This window comes from Manduca sexta, chromosome 5, assembly GCF_014839805.1.
Source record: "Manduca sexta isolate Smith_Timp_Sample1 chromosome 5, JHU_Msex_v1.0, whole genome shotgun sequence".
Taxonomy (NCBI): Eukaryota; Metazoa; Arthropoda; class Insecta; order Lepidoptera; family Sphingidae; genus Manduca; species Manduca sexta.
Genome location: NC_051119.1, coordinates 7,382,407 through 7,401,892, shown reverse-complemented (window position 1 = coordinate 7,401,892; position 19,486 = coordinate 7,382,407). Strand labels below are relative to the sequence as shown.

Sequence of the window (19,486 nt, the reverse complement as noted above, 5' to 3'; positions counted from 1 at the left end):
TATCCTGCTAATATTTTTCGATTTTAAACTGACTTTATTAGACCACTAAGTCGCGTGATAGCAAGCGCTGCCACTGCCTACAACCAATAGTAATATTGGAAACTGTAACTCCAAGAGTATAGGGGTGAGTTTATAAATAAATATATTACAAAGGTCACGAAATATTGTGTTATACATAATACAGCTGATTGTAATGAGTAAACCTTGTTATCTTTTTAATTATAGTCAAACCGTTTTATAGCCGCGAGCTTTTAATTGCATCCAAAAATAAAAGCTCTTCTTAATTTTATAAGTTCCTGTAATTATAATAATTAATAATTACAATACGCTTAACAAGAAATAGTTATATAAACAAGGTTAAACATTGTGGGGTAAACAGTATTTGTAAATTCATAAACTATCAAATAACTTTTAACATTATTGGAACAGCTTCCTTTTTCATTGATATGAGTTAATAATTAAGTTAATTACGCTTGTTTTGTGTTTATTTATAGACTTAATATACCTTCAAAGTTTTATGAAGATGCTGGGTTTCCTGTGATATATTCCTTCGTCGACAAAACGAGTGGTAATTGTGGAAGTCTGCCCCGCTTTCGCCTCTTTTCCTTTCAACTACATAGGTTAAAATAAATATTTCATAAAATATTTTTAAATGTAATATTATTTGAATAAAACTAAAATAAAAAGTAATCCATGAAATTTATTAAATAGTAACTTTTTATAGCAAACATACGAAATGTTTGCTATAAAAAGTTACTATTTAATAACTTAATGTAATACCTATAAAATAATAAAGAAGTTATGATTGAATACCAATAAATTGTAAAAATTATAACACAAAATATATAAACGAATATAAGCGATCACAAATATCAGCGGTCGTTATTGATATGTGATGGATGTGATTACAAGATTGATTTGATTCTTAGATCGCAGATAAATCAAGCTGTCTGGTTCTGAGATAGATAAAAACATAAATCTATTTAGTACAATTCTAAACACTAATCGACTGTGAGGTAATATACAATTTAAACGGATATAAGTTTAAAATAGCTTAAACTTACAGAAGTATAACATGCACCTGAGTACCTATGTAATGCAGGAGGGCACTAAAGCATTTTCGACAGTAATAGGACACCTAAAGAAGGGGCTGGAACGGATAGGGATATTCAAACTCGTGAGACGCAGTGCTAGTTAATAATTTAACATCAATATTTCATCGCTATAAACTTGTCACAAATGTTAAAACTGTGCGCGGATTAATATATATTGGTGTTATAAAATGTCTTGCTAGAATTTAATCTTCATCTGTACACAAAACTAACACCAAAATTGCAACTTTATATACTAAAAGTTCCTCCTCCTTGATGAATTAAATAATAATATACATAAAATAGTCACATTCTTAATTGTAAACTGAAATATGCATGGTATGAAATAAATTCAAGACTTCCCTGTTGCTTCTCCTGCTCACACTAACGTCTATTATAATATGTGTAGTTACAACGTGTCGCGTGTGGATGTTCTCGTGTGTGCGTACATTCTCGTAGTTGCACTTGACCTCCGCACGCAAGGCCGCCATAACCAGGCCACTTTCATTCTTGCCGCATGTGATGATACGATTGCCGTCACGACTTTAATTGAGGACAAAGATGGGGTATTTTGTATTTAGTGTGAAAATCTTATAAGATTTTTTAGTTTCTAGGTCTTTCGTGTGCAAAAGACCGTCTGAACAGGCGTAACCGCTTGACTTGTTTCTGTCGTCAAGCAGTAGTGCTATGTATTGCTTTGGATATGAAATGTCTCCGGCTGAGGAAAGCAATGCAGTTATGCAGTCATTTGTTACCGACCATAAATTTGTCACACATTTACGCATGATTCCACGGAGGTGTATACGGAGGCGCAACCAGGGCACCCACTTTTCGCCAAGTGTGTTTTGTCCCATGATGTGACAGTGGACGAATCTATCGTCATATCAGGCACAAATTCTAGACTCCAGGCTGATACTGAGCAGGAAAACTAAATAACACTTTGCCCGACCCGGGATTCGAACTCAGGACCTCAGAGCGCCGTACCGTATATAAATTTATATCCGAAACAACCTATGAGTGTGGGTCTCATAGAATAATAAATCACATAAAACTTTTGTTGATTCGGCTTGGGAACCAAATCCAGAACCTAATTGGTTTCAGAAACTTAATCTAGAACGCTATTACTGGAGGCATCTAATCTATACTTATAATAAATCTGTAGAGAGGTCAATTCTGTACATGTAATATATTTCCAAAATAACTATCAGGGGGTGATTAGGGATCGATACTGATGCCAAAAATGCAATTAGTAAAATTTTTGTCTGTCTGTCTGTCTGTCTGTATAACCGTTATAGAAACAAAATCTACTCGACGGATTTTAACGAAACTTGGTACAATTATTTGTCATACTCCTGTGCTGGTTATAGTATACTTTTCATCACGCTACAATTAATAGGAGCAGAGCAGTGAAGGAAAATGTTGGGAAAACGGGAGAAGTTACTCCATTTTCTAAGTTTCCGCCGCGTGTGCAACCTTAATGGTTAAAGCTACACAGAAATCATGTATGACGGAAATGTTCGCCTTAAAATTATATAAAAAATATCCCACGATAGCATATGTCTATCTTTTATGGTTGACTCACAATAACACGTGTAGCTCCCGATAGCATAGCAGTTCGAAGCTTTCTCATTATATTTGTCTACTCTTACGTTTATAACACTCACAGTCAGCCCCGGATCTAGGGGAGGCGGGGGGGGGGGGGGGGGTAGCCAGGTCCCGTGCCCCGGGCGGCGAATTTAGAGGGCGGGAAATTCAAACTTGGCAGACGAATACACATCTCATCATTAACGCAACTTTGACTACTGCGACATCTATACTCTATACTATTATATAAAGCTGAAGAGTTTGTTTGTTTGTTTGTTTGAACGCTCTAATCTCAGGAACTACTGGTTCAAACTGAAAAATTATTTTGTGTTGGATAGCCCTTTGTTTGTGGAGTGCTATAGGCTATATATCATCACGCTACACCCAATAGGAGCGGAGCAGAAATGGCTAATCTCATGAACTACCGGTTCGAACTGAAAAATATTTTTGTGTTGGATAGCCCTTTGTTCGTGACGTGCTATAGGTTATATGTCATCACGCTATACCCAATAGGAGCGGAGCAGTAAAGGATAATTTCAGGAACTACCTGTTCGAACTGAAAAAATATTTTTGTGTTGGATAGCTCTTTATTCGTGAAGTGCTATAGGTTATATATCATCACGCTATACCCAATAGGAGCGGAGCAGTAATGGCTAATCTCCGGAACTGCCGGTTCGAACTGAAAAAATATTTTTGTGTTGGATAGCCCTTTATTCGTGAAGTGCAATAGGTTATATATCATCACGCTATACCCAATAGGAGCGGAGCAGTAATGGCTAATCTCAGGAACTGCCGATTCGAACTGAAAAAATCTTTTTGTGTTGGATAGCCCTTTGTTCGTGGAGTGCTATAGGTTATATATCATCATGCTATACCCAATAGGAGCGGAGCAGTTATGGCTAATCTCAGGAACTACCGGTTCGAACTGAAAAATTATTTTTGTGTTGGATAGTCCTTTGTTTGTGGAGTGCTGTATACCATCACGCTATACCCAATAGGAGCGGTTTAGTAATGGCTAATCTCAGGAACTATCGGTTCGAACTGAAAAAATATTTTTATGTTGAATAGCCCTTTGTTCCTGAAGTGCTATAGGTAACAGTTTCAACATGTTGCAAAAACGGGGAAAATATATTATTTTTGAGAGCTTCTGTTGCGTGCGCTGCGTAAACGGTTAAAGTTATGCAACAATGATGTATGACGGGATTGTTCCTCTTAAAAAGTTATACAAAAATTTATTATAAAACAAAGTCCCCGCTGAATTTGTCTGCCCGAACGTGTTAAACTCAAAAACTACCCAACGTATTACGATAAAATTTGGTATGAAGACAGTTTGAGACCCTGGGAAGAACACAGGCTTCCGGGAAAATATATAGCGTGACTTTTATAACGGAAAACTTTAGCCTGAAAAACCTTATAACGCGGGCGGAGCCGCGGGCAAAAGCTAGTTCTTGTTATAAAGAAAATCTCCCAATACATAAGCACATAAAAAGCGACAGGTTTATAAGAATATAGAAAGACAATCACAACAATAGATTAGACTTAGTGATCGGCACAAGCAAGCGGGTACAGAGGAAGAATTCCACGCAACTGGGTAACCTACAGATATTTGTGTTTAAATAGAAAGTGCTCGAGATTCTGTAATTACGCTCAAGGTTTCCAAAAACGATATCATCCGAATCAAAACATTAACACGTTTTGCTTTAGTATAAAAGTGGAAGGAACTCGTTGTGTTGTCACAGTTTTGTGTTCAATTTTGTTTTAAGTCCACCACTTAAAGGAACCATGAATTTGGTATGTGCTCTTCTAATCTTAATGAAAAAAATAGCTTCTACTATTTCAGTCCCAGTTGTTTTCTTTTATTACTATAGTACTGTGATATCCTTGAATTGGGAGAATATATCTGCCATGGTAATCGAGAAGGCAGTAAGTCAAAGGCAGCCAATTTTTTTATTACTGATTTGGAATTTACGTTAAACTAACTTTCTTTCTATGTAGGTTTCAGACATCTACATAAATAATAAATTAAATTTCTTATTTGATAAACATCAGTAAGAACGATAAGATAATCTAGTTAACCATGTAATAGACCAGAAACGCCTTTTTTGACTAACTGCCCACTCGATTACCACGGCGGATATATAAAGATGTTCACTACCCATCAGGTAACATTTGTTCCTTTACCAACCTTTTACCATAAAAACGCAAAAAAAGAAAATAAAGACAAATTAATCAAAGTGATAACGCATATTCGTATTCAAGAATTGATAACGCAAATACTATGCTTTGTTATTACATTTCAATACTATCCCATGTCAAAATTAACTACTCAGACTATTCTCACCATTACATCACTTATTCCGATGTTTTGCGACACTAAATAAAACATATTCATTACTGTAATATTACATTTCAGATAATCTACGTAACCATAATCGCCCTCACATCTGCCGCTGAGCTTCCATCAAGGAATTATATCCCTCAGGATCAAGGATCGGGTCCCTACCCAGGCCCTCATGGGGGCATTGGTGGAGACACCGGCAACAGAAGACCACAGCAAGACGCTGAGAAAAATTCCAATGTTGTGAAACAAGAGCAGGAAATCAGTGACTCTGGAAGTAAGAATAGATAATCCAAACATCACACACATAAACTTGACACAACACTGACATAAATCAAAGTCGTAAATGGATTTGTAAATTCTCATTGGTATTACAATTTAAACCCGAAACACATTCATGTATATGTATGTATAAAAATTAAATAAATAAGTAAATAATAGCTGATTATAGAAAAAAATGTGGTCATGGGGATCTCTCGTCCCAGCGACGTAGATTTATAATAACTATAACAAGAAATCCTCGAGAGAGAGTCAATGGTCAAAATGGTAAAAAATATCTTATTTTCAGATTATCACTTCGGCTTCGAAACCTCAAACGGCATCCGAGCTGAGGAAGCGGGAGGCCCAGAACAGGCGCAAGGAGGGTACTCGTACAAAGGCGACGATGGACAGACATACACGCTGATCTACACGTCGGGAGAGGGCGGGTTCAAGCCGCAGGGAGAGCACCTGCCAGTCGCACCACCCACGCCCGAGGCCATTCTGATCGCGCTGCAGCAGAACGAGAGAGATGAGGCTGCTGGCATATTTGATGATGGTATATGTTATTAATATTGGTACATTATAATGAATAACCCACATGAAAATAAATCAGAGCGTGTAACGATTAATTAATTAGTTGTGATCGCACACTAACACATAATATAGTTGCTAGTAACTAGAAACATCTATTGATCGGAGAGTACAAATAATTTTACACTTAAATATTATATATTAAATTAACAAAAACATGTACATATACACTCACACCCTTATCTCATAGGAATAAGAGCTTGAAAACTTAAATCCCATTATGTGAAACTCAATAGTCTTTCTAGTTCTTTCCTACCCCTAATTATTATTAATTCTAATTTCGATTTGCTACTGTACATATTTTGCAGATGTGGTATATTTTTCAAATAAGTTACTCACCCGTCTCTTAATAAAAAGCTAAAAATGACAGGAAGTCTCTAGAATTCCAAAAACATTTTGATTGCAGGTCAATACCACCCCGAAAACAATGGTCAGAGTAGGCCCGGTGCCTCGGCAGGCGCTGGTACAGGCAGCGGGTACCACTACTGAAGATTACCAATGGACTGTACAATAAACTTATAGAAGAACAATTCAGTGTATATTTGGTTTTACAGTGTGATTTGCGGAAACGTGTATCTGGGAGAGTTTATTAGATTATATTTATATTTGTAACTATGAAGACATTATTTTTGTAATGTTAAATTAAAATGTTTTGTATACTAGCTGTTATAATATACAAGCGTATTTTTTATAGATAGTGCTGTTAAAATATATTTTTCTATTCAGCCGTTATTAAGGAAAATGAGTAATTTGTTGAGTTTTGTTTGGATTATATGAACACATAATCGTATGTTTTACTGTAAAACAGAATTAAGGATAGATTACATATTTACTTTATTTATATTTTTATTTAATAAATGAAGATCACAGGTATACATTTTTTATTTAAAACTAGCATTTGCTCGTGGCTTCTACTACGTGAAAGAGTTGTTTCGGGATCAATGCCCGAGTATAATAAGTAGAATTGTCAAAATCGCTTCAGCACCTTTAAAGATTAGCTCCTGCAAACCTATGAATTATCGATTTTCCTCTTCATTATATTAGTATGGATGAAAGAATAATCATATACAAAAACCAAAACCAGAATGAAATGAAGATATTAAAAAAGTTATTTACCAAAACTCTTATAATATAAATCATCAACTATAGTAGAATCCCGCATAACTAACTTGCTGAGCTTTACTTTTGAAGTTTAATGTATGCGACTATCCATCTTTTTTTTTATTGCCTTAGTAGGCAAACGAGCAAGCAGTCCGCCTGGTAGTGAGTAGCATCCGCCGCCCAGAGATTCTTAAATCTAATGCCAGAGGAATAGCTAAGCCGTTGCCTGCAGAGATTACGATTTTTGTTTAGGCGTTATTGTAGTGGTTTATTTCTGTTAATCTAAGGAAAGTGGTAGGTGAATTAGTGTCTCTCACTTTGTTTATTATAAAAAAATACTTTACTTATTGAAAACTCCTCTATCTTTAAGTAATAGCGCTATATATAATTTCGAAGAATATCGATGCATATATCTATGAACAAATTTAGTTCCTAACACGAACATAAAAATAATGGTATAATTAACTATATCTTAAATTGAATATTAAGTTAAGTGATAGAGAAAGAAAAGCTGTGTTGTGTAGTGACTGCGCGGTTACATCACATATCAAGGTCCCGCGCGCACTTAGCGGTTACTGTTAGTGGCATTCAGTGCAGATGTTATTTCGCTAATGATGCGACCGTATTCCAAGGTTCAATTTATTTGTATTGCTAGACCGCCTCCCGGGTTTGTCTACGTATAATAATGTTTCGCATATTATGTACAAAAAGTTTGAACTTTGGTTATTTTCGTATAAGTAGATGAACAGATCGCTAAACGGATTTAAATAAAATTTTCCATCTGGACATTTTAGGGGAGGACTATGTTCAGCAGTGGAATTCGAATGGCTGAAGATGATAATGAAAAACTAAAGCTTGTATTCAAACGTAGACTCCATTTATCATTTAAAGAGGTGTACTGTGGGATTTTATTTTTGGGAAGGACTTAAATGACAGTGAAGCCGCGAGCATAAATTAGATTTTTGCTACATACGGGTGTATTGAAATCAATAAACGTATGCTGGTGTCACAACGATTTTGCTCGAATAAAACAACTCCTTGCAAATCGTTCCACTCCATGTACAAACTTTCAATCCCCATTTTGTTGTGTTTAGATAACTCTGATTCTACGAAACGTATTCATGCTACCTTGGTTATTAGTCCTTGTTCCTGTAGTTTTAAGGTCTATAGCTTTATCGCAATGATCGGTAGTGGTCACCACGTACATTTACATGATCTTAGAAATGGAGTAAGGTTGCTCATCATAATACATTAGTCATAGGATGGAAGTCGCGTGCGTTTAATTGCTGGGAATTTGACAGTCAAACTTAACCACTCAAGTCATTCATAATACTTTAATGTATTTTTAGATAACGGGAACAAAACTGAAGGTTATTTTTGAGATGCCCCTTGCCTTTGATAACAACATTTTTTGGTATAAAAACAAACAAATCACGAGTCATGTTTGGAGTCATTAGAATTCACAATTCGGTAGAGTCTATATATGTAATAATGATAGAGTAAAGTATGTAGCAACTTCATCATGCATTTCGAAGCGTCATACCTGACTAAGTAAATAATATACCTCACCATGTAGTGGTGAAAATAGAATAAATTTCTAGTACCGGCAACGATCACTTTAAAAGAAAATGTGGCGCCCCAAAGGCAAGTTTGTTATTTCTTTGGTCATGCTGTATATTGTTATAGACTATTTATACATACGTGTATACTATTATATAACGGTTTAATATCTCAATCGGATTACAAAAACTCCGTTAAGCAAAAGCTAGATGTTACAAACCACCCAAACTCTACTTATCATTCCAAATTCTGTCGGTTATTTCAAAGAGTTAAGTAGATCATTCAGATCATAGACATTAGCTGACTTAATTTTAAAGAATCTCCCAGAGATAGAGTTTCGATTAGAGGCTACTTGAATTTCTGTTGTTTGGCTTATCATATTTTAAACATAATATTCCTGTGTTTTGTTTTGTGTATTATTATTTAATTATTTAATTTATGTTTCACTTTTTATATGTAGGGCGATATGGTTTAGAATAAAAAGGTTTGTTTGTATACAAAGTATATGTTTATTCTTAGAATAAATACTATAAAATCTCTTCGTTTATTGGCAATCCTTGTGACTATTACAGCATCCAATACACTCACACTAACATACAAATTATAGCCGTTCTGAGAGCATCCGTTATTTAATATTACATACGGGAGAATCTTATTTATAAACATTTTCAATCAGCTTTTTTAATATCTTTTGCCACTTTCATCTCTACACAAAATAATGTAAGTTTAAAAGAGACAAACTTATAAAAACACTGATGAAAATACTTATCAGTGACAAGTTATGTAACATTAAATATGAATGACATAAAACCATAGAAATATGGGAGAGCATGTTTCGAACCGTATCCATGCAACGCATTGACCAATCAGAACCGTGCGTTCTATGTGTGAGTGCGATACGCTAGGGATGTGGCTCCGTTAATTATTTGTTTCCAGATTTCTATGGCAACACGATACGCTAGGGCTAGGGCTAGTTACTTAGTATTTGTATGGCTGTCTGAAGCCGGCGGAGGCCTGCGCTCTGGCGAACTGCTGGTGGCTCGCGTCGCCGTACTTGCCAGGGGTGTATTGTCCTGGAATTGAGGAAATAATCATCAAAAATATATCAAAAACAATTAGCTATCGACCTCTTCCTAGATCTGTGTATTAATGCGTGAGGAAAAATCTTTCTAAGCCATTTTAAACACATTGTTTATAGTTTATAAAATAGAGAAGCAATGTAGAATCATAATACAGAGTAGGAATTCAAAATCATAGTATAGAATAGAAAAAAAATATTTATTTATTGCGGTTGAATTCCGACTACCGGGTGACCACTAGTTGATATATAACATCTAATATTAAACATCTCTATCTCTCTATATCATGTAGTCCTGGCCTCGTAAACCAATTCTAGTGTCATGGGTTTAATAACTATGAAAAACTTTTGCTTCTCAGTTTTTAGAGCCGAAACTAATAATTGTAGATTTTGTACACATTAGTGTCAGCCTCATTCGTGTCCGAAACGAATAAATATAATATGCTTAACGCTACGTCTATAAGGAAAATGCAACTGAAAATAAACATCCTCATAGTGGAACTAAATGCGAAACATCTATTTGTTATATTTGACGTAACATTTCACTCATGACATGTTGACCTATTGTCCAAGACAGTAGCCGATATGCTTAATTTTCTGTAACTTTATATTTCGTAATCGATTTTCAACCTTAATGTATATACAGCAAGTCATATTCTAAATATATTTCGTCTCGAAATGTTTTAAAGATGCCTCATAAAAATATTTGGTAAACAAAACACAATCTTACTTAAAAGATGTAGAGTCGAAAATAGAGTAAGGTAACGAAGTGAGAGGGTTTGATGAAACTTAGGAAAGGTCAAAACATGTACTGGCGCCACTAACTGTCCTGCGATTGTGCTAGGTCGGCGTTTATGATAAATTGTCGCAGATTGGCATGTTTAGTAGGTAATGTCACGCACTTGGGAAATGTGAAATTACCTTAAAGATCAAATTATGACATGGTAATGACAGCTTGAGTGGCTTGTCCTATTTCAAACAGCGCTTATTTAATTTTACTTGTCAGCACTTCATCTACTACGTTTTGTAAATCTATTTTCTCGAAGTAAGCTATGGCGAGTTATTGAACAATTTACTTGCCCATTGGAGATTTCAAACAAAACTTGAATAAAATATTGCCTATTATTTTATATTCTCAGTGAGGAGCGGCACTGATACATGATAAACCTATAATTTAATTTGAACTTTACACTCGTTCGAATACACATGATTTAAATATTTAACCAACACACATCGTGAACTGTTCGTGTGATTACACAAGAGCCTTACCTTTCCTAACTAGTGATTACGAGCGTATCTTCGACGTAAACACAGTGATTTACTCATCGCATCCTTTATAGCTTGAGCTACAAATCAAGAGGAATCGATATTGCAATTGAATATTTAATTAGAAACCTCGATGCCTATGCGCACATAGTTATGTATATTGTTTTACTTGCTAATAACTAGACGTAATTTTAAGTAGAATATTGACCAATAATATATGATATAAGCTCATATGTAAAGACTTGTCAGTTTTAATAAATTTATTTATTATTATTATTTATAAGTTGCCAGGACGCATCTTCTTTATACAATGTCCAATGGGACAAAATGTTTCTCATGTTATTATAAATTACCAGAGATTTTTACGAAATCGTTTATTTCTAAGCTGTACAATGTAGGTAAACTTAGTTAATAGACATTATCACAGACAGTCCCACGCTAGTGTTGTGGGCGCGGCTCTTCGCACGAGACGGCTCGAGACTTACGATCATTATCCGCATCTCTGGGAAACTTGCGCAATGGGAATACGTTTGTATCGTTCAAGATAAAACCTCTTACAAATGTGGTTTGATCCTACACTGGGAATTTAGAGGTTTATATGGAAGCGATGTTGTAATTTGTTTTACGACATATTTCTTTCCTTAATATTACGTTTGAATTACATTATGCTTACTATCATGTGCTATGTGACCAATTCCATGCCAGATACAAAAGAATTTAATATTAGAAAGCTCAAAAGTTGTAATTTTTTGAAGTATTGGTCTCATTCTAGAATCTTTCTTCTAATAATCTTCCATAGTATATATATTCCATCCATCTTACTAGATACTTGCCAACCTCTATAATTCTACTTACCATCATCAATAATACCAGCGGCTTCATCGCGCGCGTTCTGCTCGAGCGCCTTGAGGATGGCCTCGGGGGTGGGGGGCGCGGTGGGGAAGTGCGCGCCCTGGGGCTGGAACCCGCCTTGGCCTGCCGCGAACGACACCGAATATACCTGCCCGTCGTCACCTGTGTACTGGTAGCCGCCCTGGGTCTCGATACCGTCCGCCTGGAATGAGACAAGTATACTGTTATACTTGGGGTACCTAAATGAGTTGGTATTAAGGTAAGAAACAAAATGTGGAGTAGTTAGGTTAGTCACGTCATCTTGAAATGCTATTATGCAATAGAAACAAATACAGAATATGAAAATCATCACATACTTCAATTGTTCTTCTACAATGGAAATTCTGATCTAGAAAATTAAGTATTACATTCAGTCCTCGTAATATCAAATATACTTACAATATTACATATTTAAACCTATGATTGATAACTGATCAATCTAAATTCCTATCTGGCACATCTGGTAACCTTCAGAATGTAAACAAAGTTGCGAGTAAATGACATGATGACCCGTCATGATGGGATCGTGAAGGCGTTAGAGCGAGGTCAGTGCAAACTGCCATCGATTTGACGATGTACCCCATCACCAACGATTATTGATCAATAAAATATGCTGCATGTGGTTGAACATGTGACTTATAAGATCATAAATTAATGTCCATCGTTTATTTTATTTATGGATAGTAAATGAATTAGTGGGTGATAAGATGATAAATGTTGTTATACATTAAATAGCTTACCTCGGGTTTGTTATCAAACTTTGAGAGAAAGCATGAAAAATTGGGGGAATATATACATTTTTAACCAAATTATGAAACTACACGTCGCTTGCTATAAACAGATGACGACCGCCACAAACAATATCCACGCGTCGCTAATCGTGATGCAAAACTGCATACCCGTTAGACATTACTTATCAATCACAATGACCACTAATTACATAAATTTACAAAAGTGTACGGAATCGTCTTATTTCGAGAGACACTGTTATGACAGATAACTATTACGAGCGGAATTATTTCAAAACAAATTCGTTTAACCTTTACGCTCCACTGATGTACTTCGCATCTGCCGCTAATATTACAAATGCGAAACCTCAAATATTTGAAAGTAAGTCTATCGATGTCATAATATTACTTTTTATCCTGTACTGTAGATTACAATGTCTAATAATACAGTTCGTATGTAATTCTCTCTAAAGATCTCCACCTCTCATCGATAATAGAATATTAAAAACTATCTTTATTGGATGTGTTGTACACCAGTTGACTTCAGGAAGCATTACTATGTAGACGAGTTTTGTTAGTTAAGTGAGATGTGGAAAAAATTGTTAGTGTTTAATCGTAGGACTGAAAAGTTCGCGACCTCATTTCCAAAGGTGCGAACGGATCATGAGTGTTTATAGGCGGTAGTGATTTACTAGCAAACATACTAACTCCTATATTATAACATTCTGACATTATGGAAACCGTAAGGGAAGAAAGAGAAAAGCTATAGACGCTAGAGACAATTTATAAGGTTCTTGAACTAGCGCCATCTGTTAGCAAAGCATAATAATCTAAAACATTAAGTAAGATGCTACTTGTCTGTTCGATATAATTGAAGGGTCTAAAGCTACCGTTATATTTACTTACTCAGCGGATAGAGGGCGATACAAGTTATTAAAACTAACTACGTATTTAAAAGCTTCTCCTTTGATGATCGGGGTTCTGGGTGTCATTATTTTGTTTACGGGTAGAGTCACAAGGTGATGAACGATGAATATTATTCAAAAAGGAATAGTTAGAAGTCGATCCCACCGAAAGTATTAAAGTCGCAATCGGGAATTCTTGGACCAGGTCAAGAGTAACCAAAACTGACGAGAATTCATTAAGAGGATAATAAAAATAGACAAAGTAGAAAGAATATATATTAACATATATTAGTAGAGATAATATATATTAGTGTGTGTAGATATAACTGTATTATTGATAAACAAACCCATCGTATGATCTTTATTTAATTGAAGGCGTGACTTCACCATTACAACATGGATCCGACCCGCCCATCCCATACGACGCTCCACTCCTGATTTATGATCATCTAACGGCATCTGACCTTTGTCCGGTGCCCTTTACAGGTCCGCGGGTCAGTTACGAGTTAGTGGGTCATCTCCTTTTACTCGTAAATGTCGTTTATAGCTCACGGTACGATAACGTTACGATACATCGTTTGGAATTTTAAAGGCTATGTTATATGGGAGAGTAAGACACCTTATTGTGGTCTAAAGACAATATAAAAGTTATCGTAATACATACATCAAACACCTTTTTGTCTTAAAACTGCATCTTGCAAGGTGCGGTGAGCGTTACAATGAACTTTGTCATATTATGCTACGAAAATTGTTTTGTCCACTACGCTTGGTAGCCTGCGGTCCGACATATTTGACATTCATGACAGTAGCGTTTAGATCACTCCTTCTAGTAATTACGCAGATCTATTTAAAAATACCACATTCAGAATAAAATTATTATTTCATCATCTTCATGATGTTTTTTTTACTGCCTTTGTAGGCAAACAAGCAATCGTTCCATAGGTTATCGACATCCCCCGCCCTTGGATTGTAACTTTGCCAGGGGCCAGACAAACCATTGCATATCGGTAGAATCACTATAAAGTGCAGTGTCATACCTCGCGTCCCTGCTCCTCAGCCTTGATGCCGTTCTCAGTCTCGTAGTTGTATCTGAAGGAGTCCTCCTTGACGTCGGAGTCGTACGCGATGATGCGCGCGTTTCTCTCGTACTGCGCCTGCGGTCGGTTCGACTGCTCGGGGTAGGCGGGCGCGAACGCGGCGGTCGCGGCGCCGAGCAGAGCGGTGAATACGAACTAAGGAATATAAAAAGCTTGTTAGAGCAATGAATTTTGTAGGCAGATTATTTGAAAACTACTATACGTGGTATGGATTGCAATGTGTCCGTGTTATGGGCGACTTCACTGGTCTCAATGTGGTTTTGTATCTGGATTAAAGGTGGCTAAGGTTTCAAAATCGTGAAATATATAAAATTACGCAGCTACCCTACTCAGAATTATTTTCTATATAATTTATCGGATAGTTGAAATACTCCTCATATATTACATGCCGAGTAAGGTAAGACGAGACTAATATACCTAGTCTTGCCATAAATATTGTAATAAAGAAAAAAGAAAATTGTTAACTGCAAATAACATTTATTACTTTTACAGTGTGTCAGTTTAATACATAAATATAAAACAATTAAAAATATAAAAAGCTTATTCGAAGTGGTCTCCATTGGCTGCAATACAGTCCTTTAAACGATGAGGCCAGTTATCAATAGAAGCACGCACTCTTTCCATGGGAAAATTCTTCACTGCCAATCGTATAGATTGTTTTAGGGACTCCAAATTATCATGGCGTTTAGAGCAAGCTGTACTCTCTAAAACTGACCACAAATCATAATCCAGCGGATTAAGATCGGGACTAGACGACGGCCAGTCTTCAGCTCTGATGAAGTCCGAAACGTTCGATTCCAACCAAGACTGCGTGGACCGAGCTTTATGACCCGGCGCCGAGTCTTGCTGGAAGGACCATACTTGGTTATTGAACATGGTGATGTTAAGGGGCTTAACTACCTTCTCAAGAATGGTATCTTGATACACTTGTGCCGATGTTTTGATACCTTTTCACAAAAATATGGCTCAGTCACTCCTTCATAGCTAACACCCCACCAAACCATCACTGAAGTCGGATAATGTCCACGTTGCACTCTGTCGACTAATTGGGAAGCTTCCTTAGAGCTTTGAGCATAAATACGGTCATTTTGTTTGTTAAAATGTTGCTCAATTGTAAAAATTTTCTCATCCGTAAACAAAATTTTTCTGTGACCTCCCTTTGCGTACCGCTTCAGTAGTTGTTTCGATTTTACCACCCTATTCTTCTTTAAATTATCAGTTAAGAAATGGCCAGTGCGTCTCTTATAGGCTGCAAGTCCTAAGTCATCTTTTAAAATACGCGACATGGTTCTAGGTGCTATCTTCATTTCCCGAGATAAAATCTTTTGCTTTCGGACAGGATTTCTTCGAATTCTTTCCCTTACTGCTTTGACCACCTTTTTCGTACGAACACTACGTGGACGGCCAGATCTTTTCTGTCACAAACAGAGGAGGTCTCATTGTACCTATTAATAGCCCGGTACACAAACATTTTACTAATACCAAGTGTATGGAGAGTTTTAAAAATTGCATTTGGCTCCATACCTACTTTGTGTAATGCTATCACAGCGATTCGGTTCTCTTTATCACCCCACACCATTTTAATATCGCAAAATATTTTACAATGTATTGGCGCCAAAATGAGAAAACACAATGAACAATCGTATAAAAATGACAGATTCGAAATTCAAATGTAATATTTTTTTATAATTAAGTGTAACAGTATTTATGGCCAGACTAAGTATTTTGAAACTAACCGTAAAAGTGCGTCTCACTCAATACTACGTCAATGTAATCAATATTGCCAATTTAAACTTATGGAGCTGCGCCTACTATTGCGTTATATTCGGGATTCGTGACCTCGTTCTACAAGCCTACACACTATTCCACTAATTGTTTGCACAATAAAAAGAATGTATAGGATTACGTAGTATTTCGAGATCACCTAAATATTGTTTTGTTTTATTGCTTAGGGACCAATAGGGGGCACAAGATGAGCTCCTTTTGCTTGCTAGAGGCTGAGTGGGCAGATGACGCAGTACGCGACATGACTTATAATAATAGTATGCGCATTTTTTCCTAAAAGTTATAGACACGCATAAGTAGACTTTCTATATCATCTTGTCTGAGAGTGTATAAGACCACGTTGCATGCTGTGTTGAGACCTGTGTGTAGACACATATCAGACGTAAGTTAAAGTCCCAAGATACGAAAGGGCAATTAATCGGATAATACAATAATAATTATTAATTGCTTCTTCCCAAAAAAAGCTATATTAGACATGTTTTAATTATTATAAAATAAAAGCAAAGCATAAACACCATACTGTCTTAGACATATTATGGATATTATTGGTATGTTGGAAATTTAAAAGTAGAAGTATTATGATTCAAATGGGGTAGAGAATTATCTGGACTTTCAAAAATCGTTTCTAGTCTGAAATGATCACAGAATATTTCTTAATAACAGTTATTGAAGGTTCTTTCCTTCCTATTGACAAGATACATTTCTTTCTCACAGCGAGAACTGTATTTCAAAACTCGCGCCATTCTCTGCGCATGCGCTAAAAAACTTGACACACAATTACATAGTTACGCAGTATGTAAGTAGGTATCGATGCGTATCTTTATTGTTTCCTGTTACCGACGCGTTCATCTCAAGTTTATAGTTCAGTGATGAGAAATGAAGTTACTTCTACACATACAGACGATTGAAATGAAAGGCCGCATGTTTCATACAAAATATTATAGGTTTTTAAAACTATGCACAAGTCGAGCAAGCCATTCGCCAGATGATAAGCGCTTTAACTTTTGTTTCAAGGCGCTGAACATCTGTCACCCAGAGTGATTGAGGTTTTAACTATCCGAATGTTAAGTGATTGTATTGGTTACGATGTTTCTCAAACCGACGTTAAAATATAAATTTCTGTACAGCGTATTGTAGCAAAGATAATACTATGATAAACGTGTTTAATATAATAAAAACAATGTAATAAAACAGATTTATTTGAATGGTAATAAATATTCAAAATGCTATTATAACAATCATCTATAAAAAGTAGACAAGGATTTTTGAAATACTGTTAAAATATTTAAATTATACAAACAAAATAATTGGTGTGTAATTATTTTGTATGGATTCTACAAAATAACTTTGAATACCATTGACCTGAAATTCAATTATCGCTCAGGTCTTTACGTGAGTATATAGGTGTAGACATGATATATATTTATGTCGCAAGCATACTAATAGTAATTAGTTTCATAGTATCGTAGAGAGGTAGTAAAACTAGAGGACTCCAGGACCAAACGAGCAACAAAATTGATTGGAAAAGTGCAGCAGTAAATTTGACTCCATGACGTCACGCGACAGAAATTTACAAATATAATTGCTTTTTTATCTACGTGAGCTTTTCAATTATTTTTTTTCTCGGTCAATATAATACACTGATTGATATTATTTTCTACCGTGTATTTTATAAACATTTTAGTTTAACATACGGCACATTATAAACCCACATAGTTATTGATTCTGAGTAATGGGTAGTGCAATAAATATAAGAATTACTATTTCATTGTAATATCAATAATGGATCTTCTCGAGTTAAAAGAAAGTCTCTGCCTGAGAGACATGTTATGCCGGTTGGTCTTACTAGTTGTACTCGGACTGACCCCGGAACGCAGCTCTTCAGACCCGCAGCGTGTTTCGCAATGTACTATTGCTATTCCTAAATTACACTTGAATATCTCAAAACAATAGGCCTAATGCCAGTTAATACGGGACTCGCTCTCAGTATTTACGCAACATTGTATGCAAGAGTGCTGCCAGCCCCACAAGAACCCGCCGTGAACTATCATTGTCAGTATTAGCCAACGAGTACAATCTGCATCGACCTTTAGATGGGAGATGTCTCGGCTGACGGATTGTTCTAAGATTGCTTTGGGGCTGAATGATGTTTATACTCTGTGGTTGGAATTTTTAACTAAATATGGTGTTTTGTTGTTTTATTACTATAAAATTTACCTGAACTTAAAGAAAGAACTAAAAAAAAATTGCTTTTAGGGGGTTATGACTAATTTTTGAAGGGTTTAAAAACTTGTTACAATAATAGAAAGTTATGCTATCCCTGAGTATATTTTGATTTGGTTTGTTTTTGTTAGTCATTATATATATTTTAAAATTATAATTAAATATTTTAAATTCTAATATTATTGACATAATGCCTGTCGGCTGGTGTAAGTTATTAAAAAGTGCGGATATTACAAACTTAAACTTTTTTTCATCTGGTTATTTTTATAATATTAATATTATTGTAAAATGCGCATCCATTTTAAATTAATTAATTATGTTAATTAATTAACATTTAATATATTGTTTGAAAAATTATTATTATTAATATTATATCTACGTAACCGCGTTATTAATATTTTATAAAATCATTTTTTTTATTACAAAGCAATTTAAAAATTATTTTAAAATTACCAACAAAATATTTAATTGAAAAAATCACAAACAACGCGAGTCACAATTCAAAAATCGATGAATAAATCGAGCGTAACGCGTGAATCTATACACAAACAGACTCACCAGTTTCATGATGGCTGTGTCTGGTTCAGAGGTGAATCCACAAGTGTACGGACAGACGGTCGCCCCCCAGTTATATACACAACGCTCACACACGTTACAAAACCTATCTAATGAATGAAGATACTTTTTCCTATAAAATTTTAAGTTCAGATCTTTACGTAACGCCTGTAGATTTTGGCAAGCCGTGACAGGATGGGTCAGATGTTACGGTGCTTAATGTGTGATTTAGATTTTTGATTATGGACTGTATATTTATAGATAAGAAGTCTTAGATTGCATATCAAGGTCGGGTATTAAGTAGTGTGATATAGAGGATGTGTTGGGATTTATGGAAATTCAGTGTAAAAACTAAACTTGTCCTTATGTAGAGAAAGAGGTGCCAATATTAATCTAAATTGGGATGTAGCAGGTTTCGGGAACGATGTCATT

General features: G+C 35.5%; 3 protein-coding genes across 3 annotated transcripts in view; 1 reads left to right on the top strand and 2 right to left on the bottom strand.

Annotated features, from left to right (window-relative positions):
- LOC119190747 (cuticle protein 3-like) overlaps window positions 1–1,582 on the bottom strand; it is a 10,295-nt gene extending 8,713 nt beyond the window's left edge. Inside the window, exon 1 of the mRNA XM_037443384.1 lies at window positions 1,541–1,582. Coding sequence (XP_037299281.1) covers window positions 1,541–1,582 — 42 coding nt within the window. The remainder of the gene's footprint in view (window positions 1–1,540) is intronic.
- Window positions 1,583–4,416: 2,834 nt separating this feature from the next.
- Window positions 4,417–6,735, top strand: LOC119191606 (pupal cuticle protein 27). Its single transcript, XM_037445494.1, has 4 exons — window positions 4,417–4,466; window positions 5,089–5,290; window positions 5,582–5,830; window positions 6,272–6,735. The coding sequence occupies exons 1-4, from the start codon at window positions 4,458–4,460 to the stop codon at window positions 6,352–6,354; spliced, it is 543 nt and encodes a 180-aa protein (XP_037301391.1). The 5' UTR covers window positions 4,417–4,457; the 3' UTR covers window positions 6,355–6,735.
- Window positions 6,736–9,015: 2,280 nt separating this feature from the next.
- On the bottom strand, window positions 9,016–19,165 carry LOC115447247 (cuticle protein 3). Its single transcript, XM_030174238.2, has 4 exons — window positions 19,058–19,165; window positions 14,432–14,626; window positions 11,726–11,924; window positions 9,016–9,599 (listed from the first exon to the last, which is right to left on the bottom strand). The coding sequence occupies exons 1-4, from the start codon at window positions 19,064–19,066 to the stop codon at window positions 9,505–9,507; spliced, it is 498 nt and encodes a 165-aa protein (XP_030030098.1). The 5' UTR covers window positions 19,067–19,165; the 3' UTR covers window positions 9,016–9,504.
- Window positions 19,166–19,486: the final 321 nt, after the last annotated feature.

What these genes read in the sequence shown, in the direction of transcription:
- LOC119191606 (XM_037445494.1), top strand. An exon ending in GGAAATCAGTGACTCTGGAA is followed by an intron (nt 5,291 to 5,581) that starts GTAAGAATAGAT and finishes TCTTATTTTCAG; the next exon opens with ATTATCACTTCGGCTTCGAA. An exon ending in TGCTGGCATATTTGATGATG is followed by an intron (nt 5,831 to 6,271) that starts GTATATGTTATT and finishes TTTTGATTGCAG; the next exon opens with GTCAATACCACCCCGAAAAC.
- LOC115447247 (XM_030174238.2), bottom strand. An exon ending in CTGAGGAGCAGGGACGCGAG is followed by an intron (nt 11,925 to 14,431) that starts GTATGACACTGC and finishes GTCTCATTCCAG; the next exon opens with GCGGACGGTATCGAGACCCA. An exon ending in CGCTGGTATTATTGATGATG is followed by an intron (nt 9,600 to 11,725) that starts GTAAGTAGAATT and finishes CCTCAATTCCAG; the next exon opens with GACAATACACCCCTGGCAAG.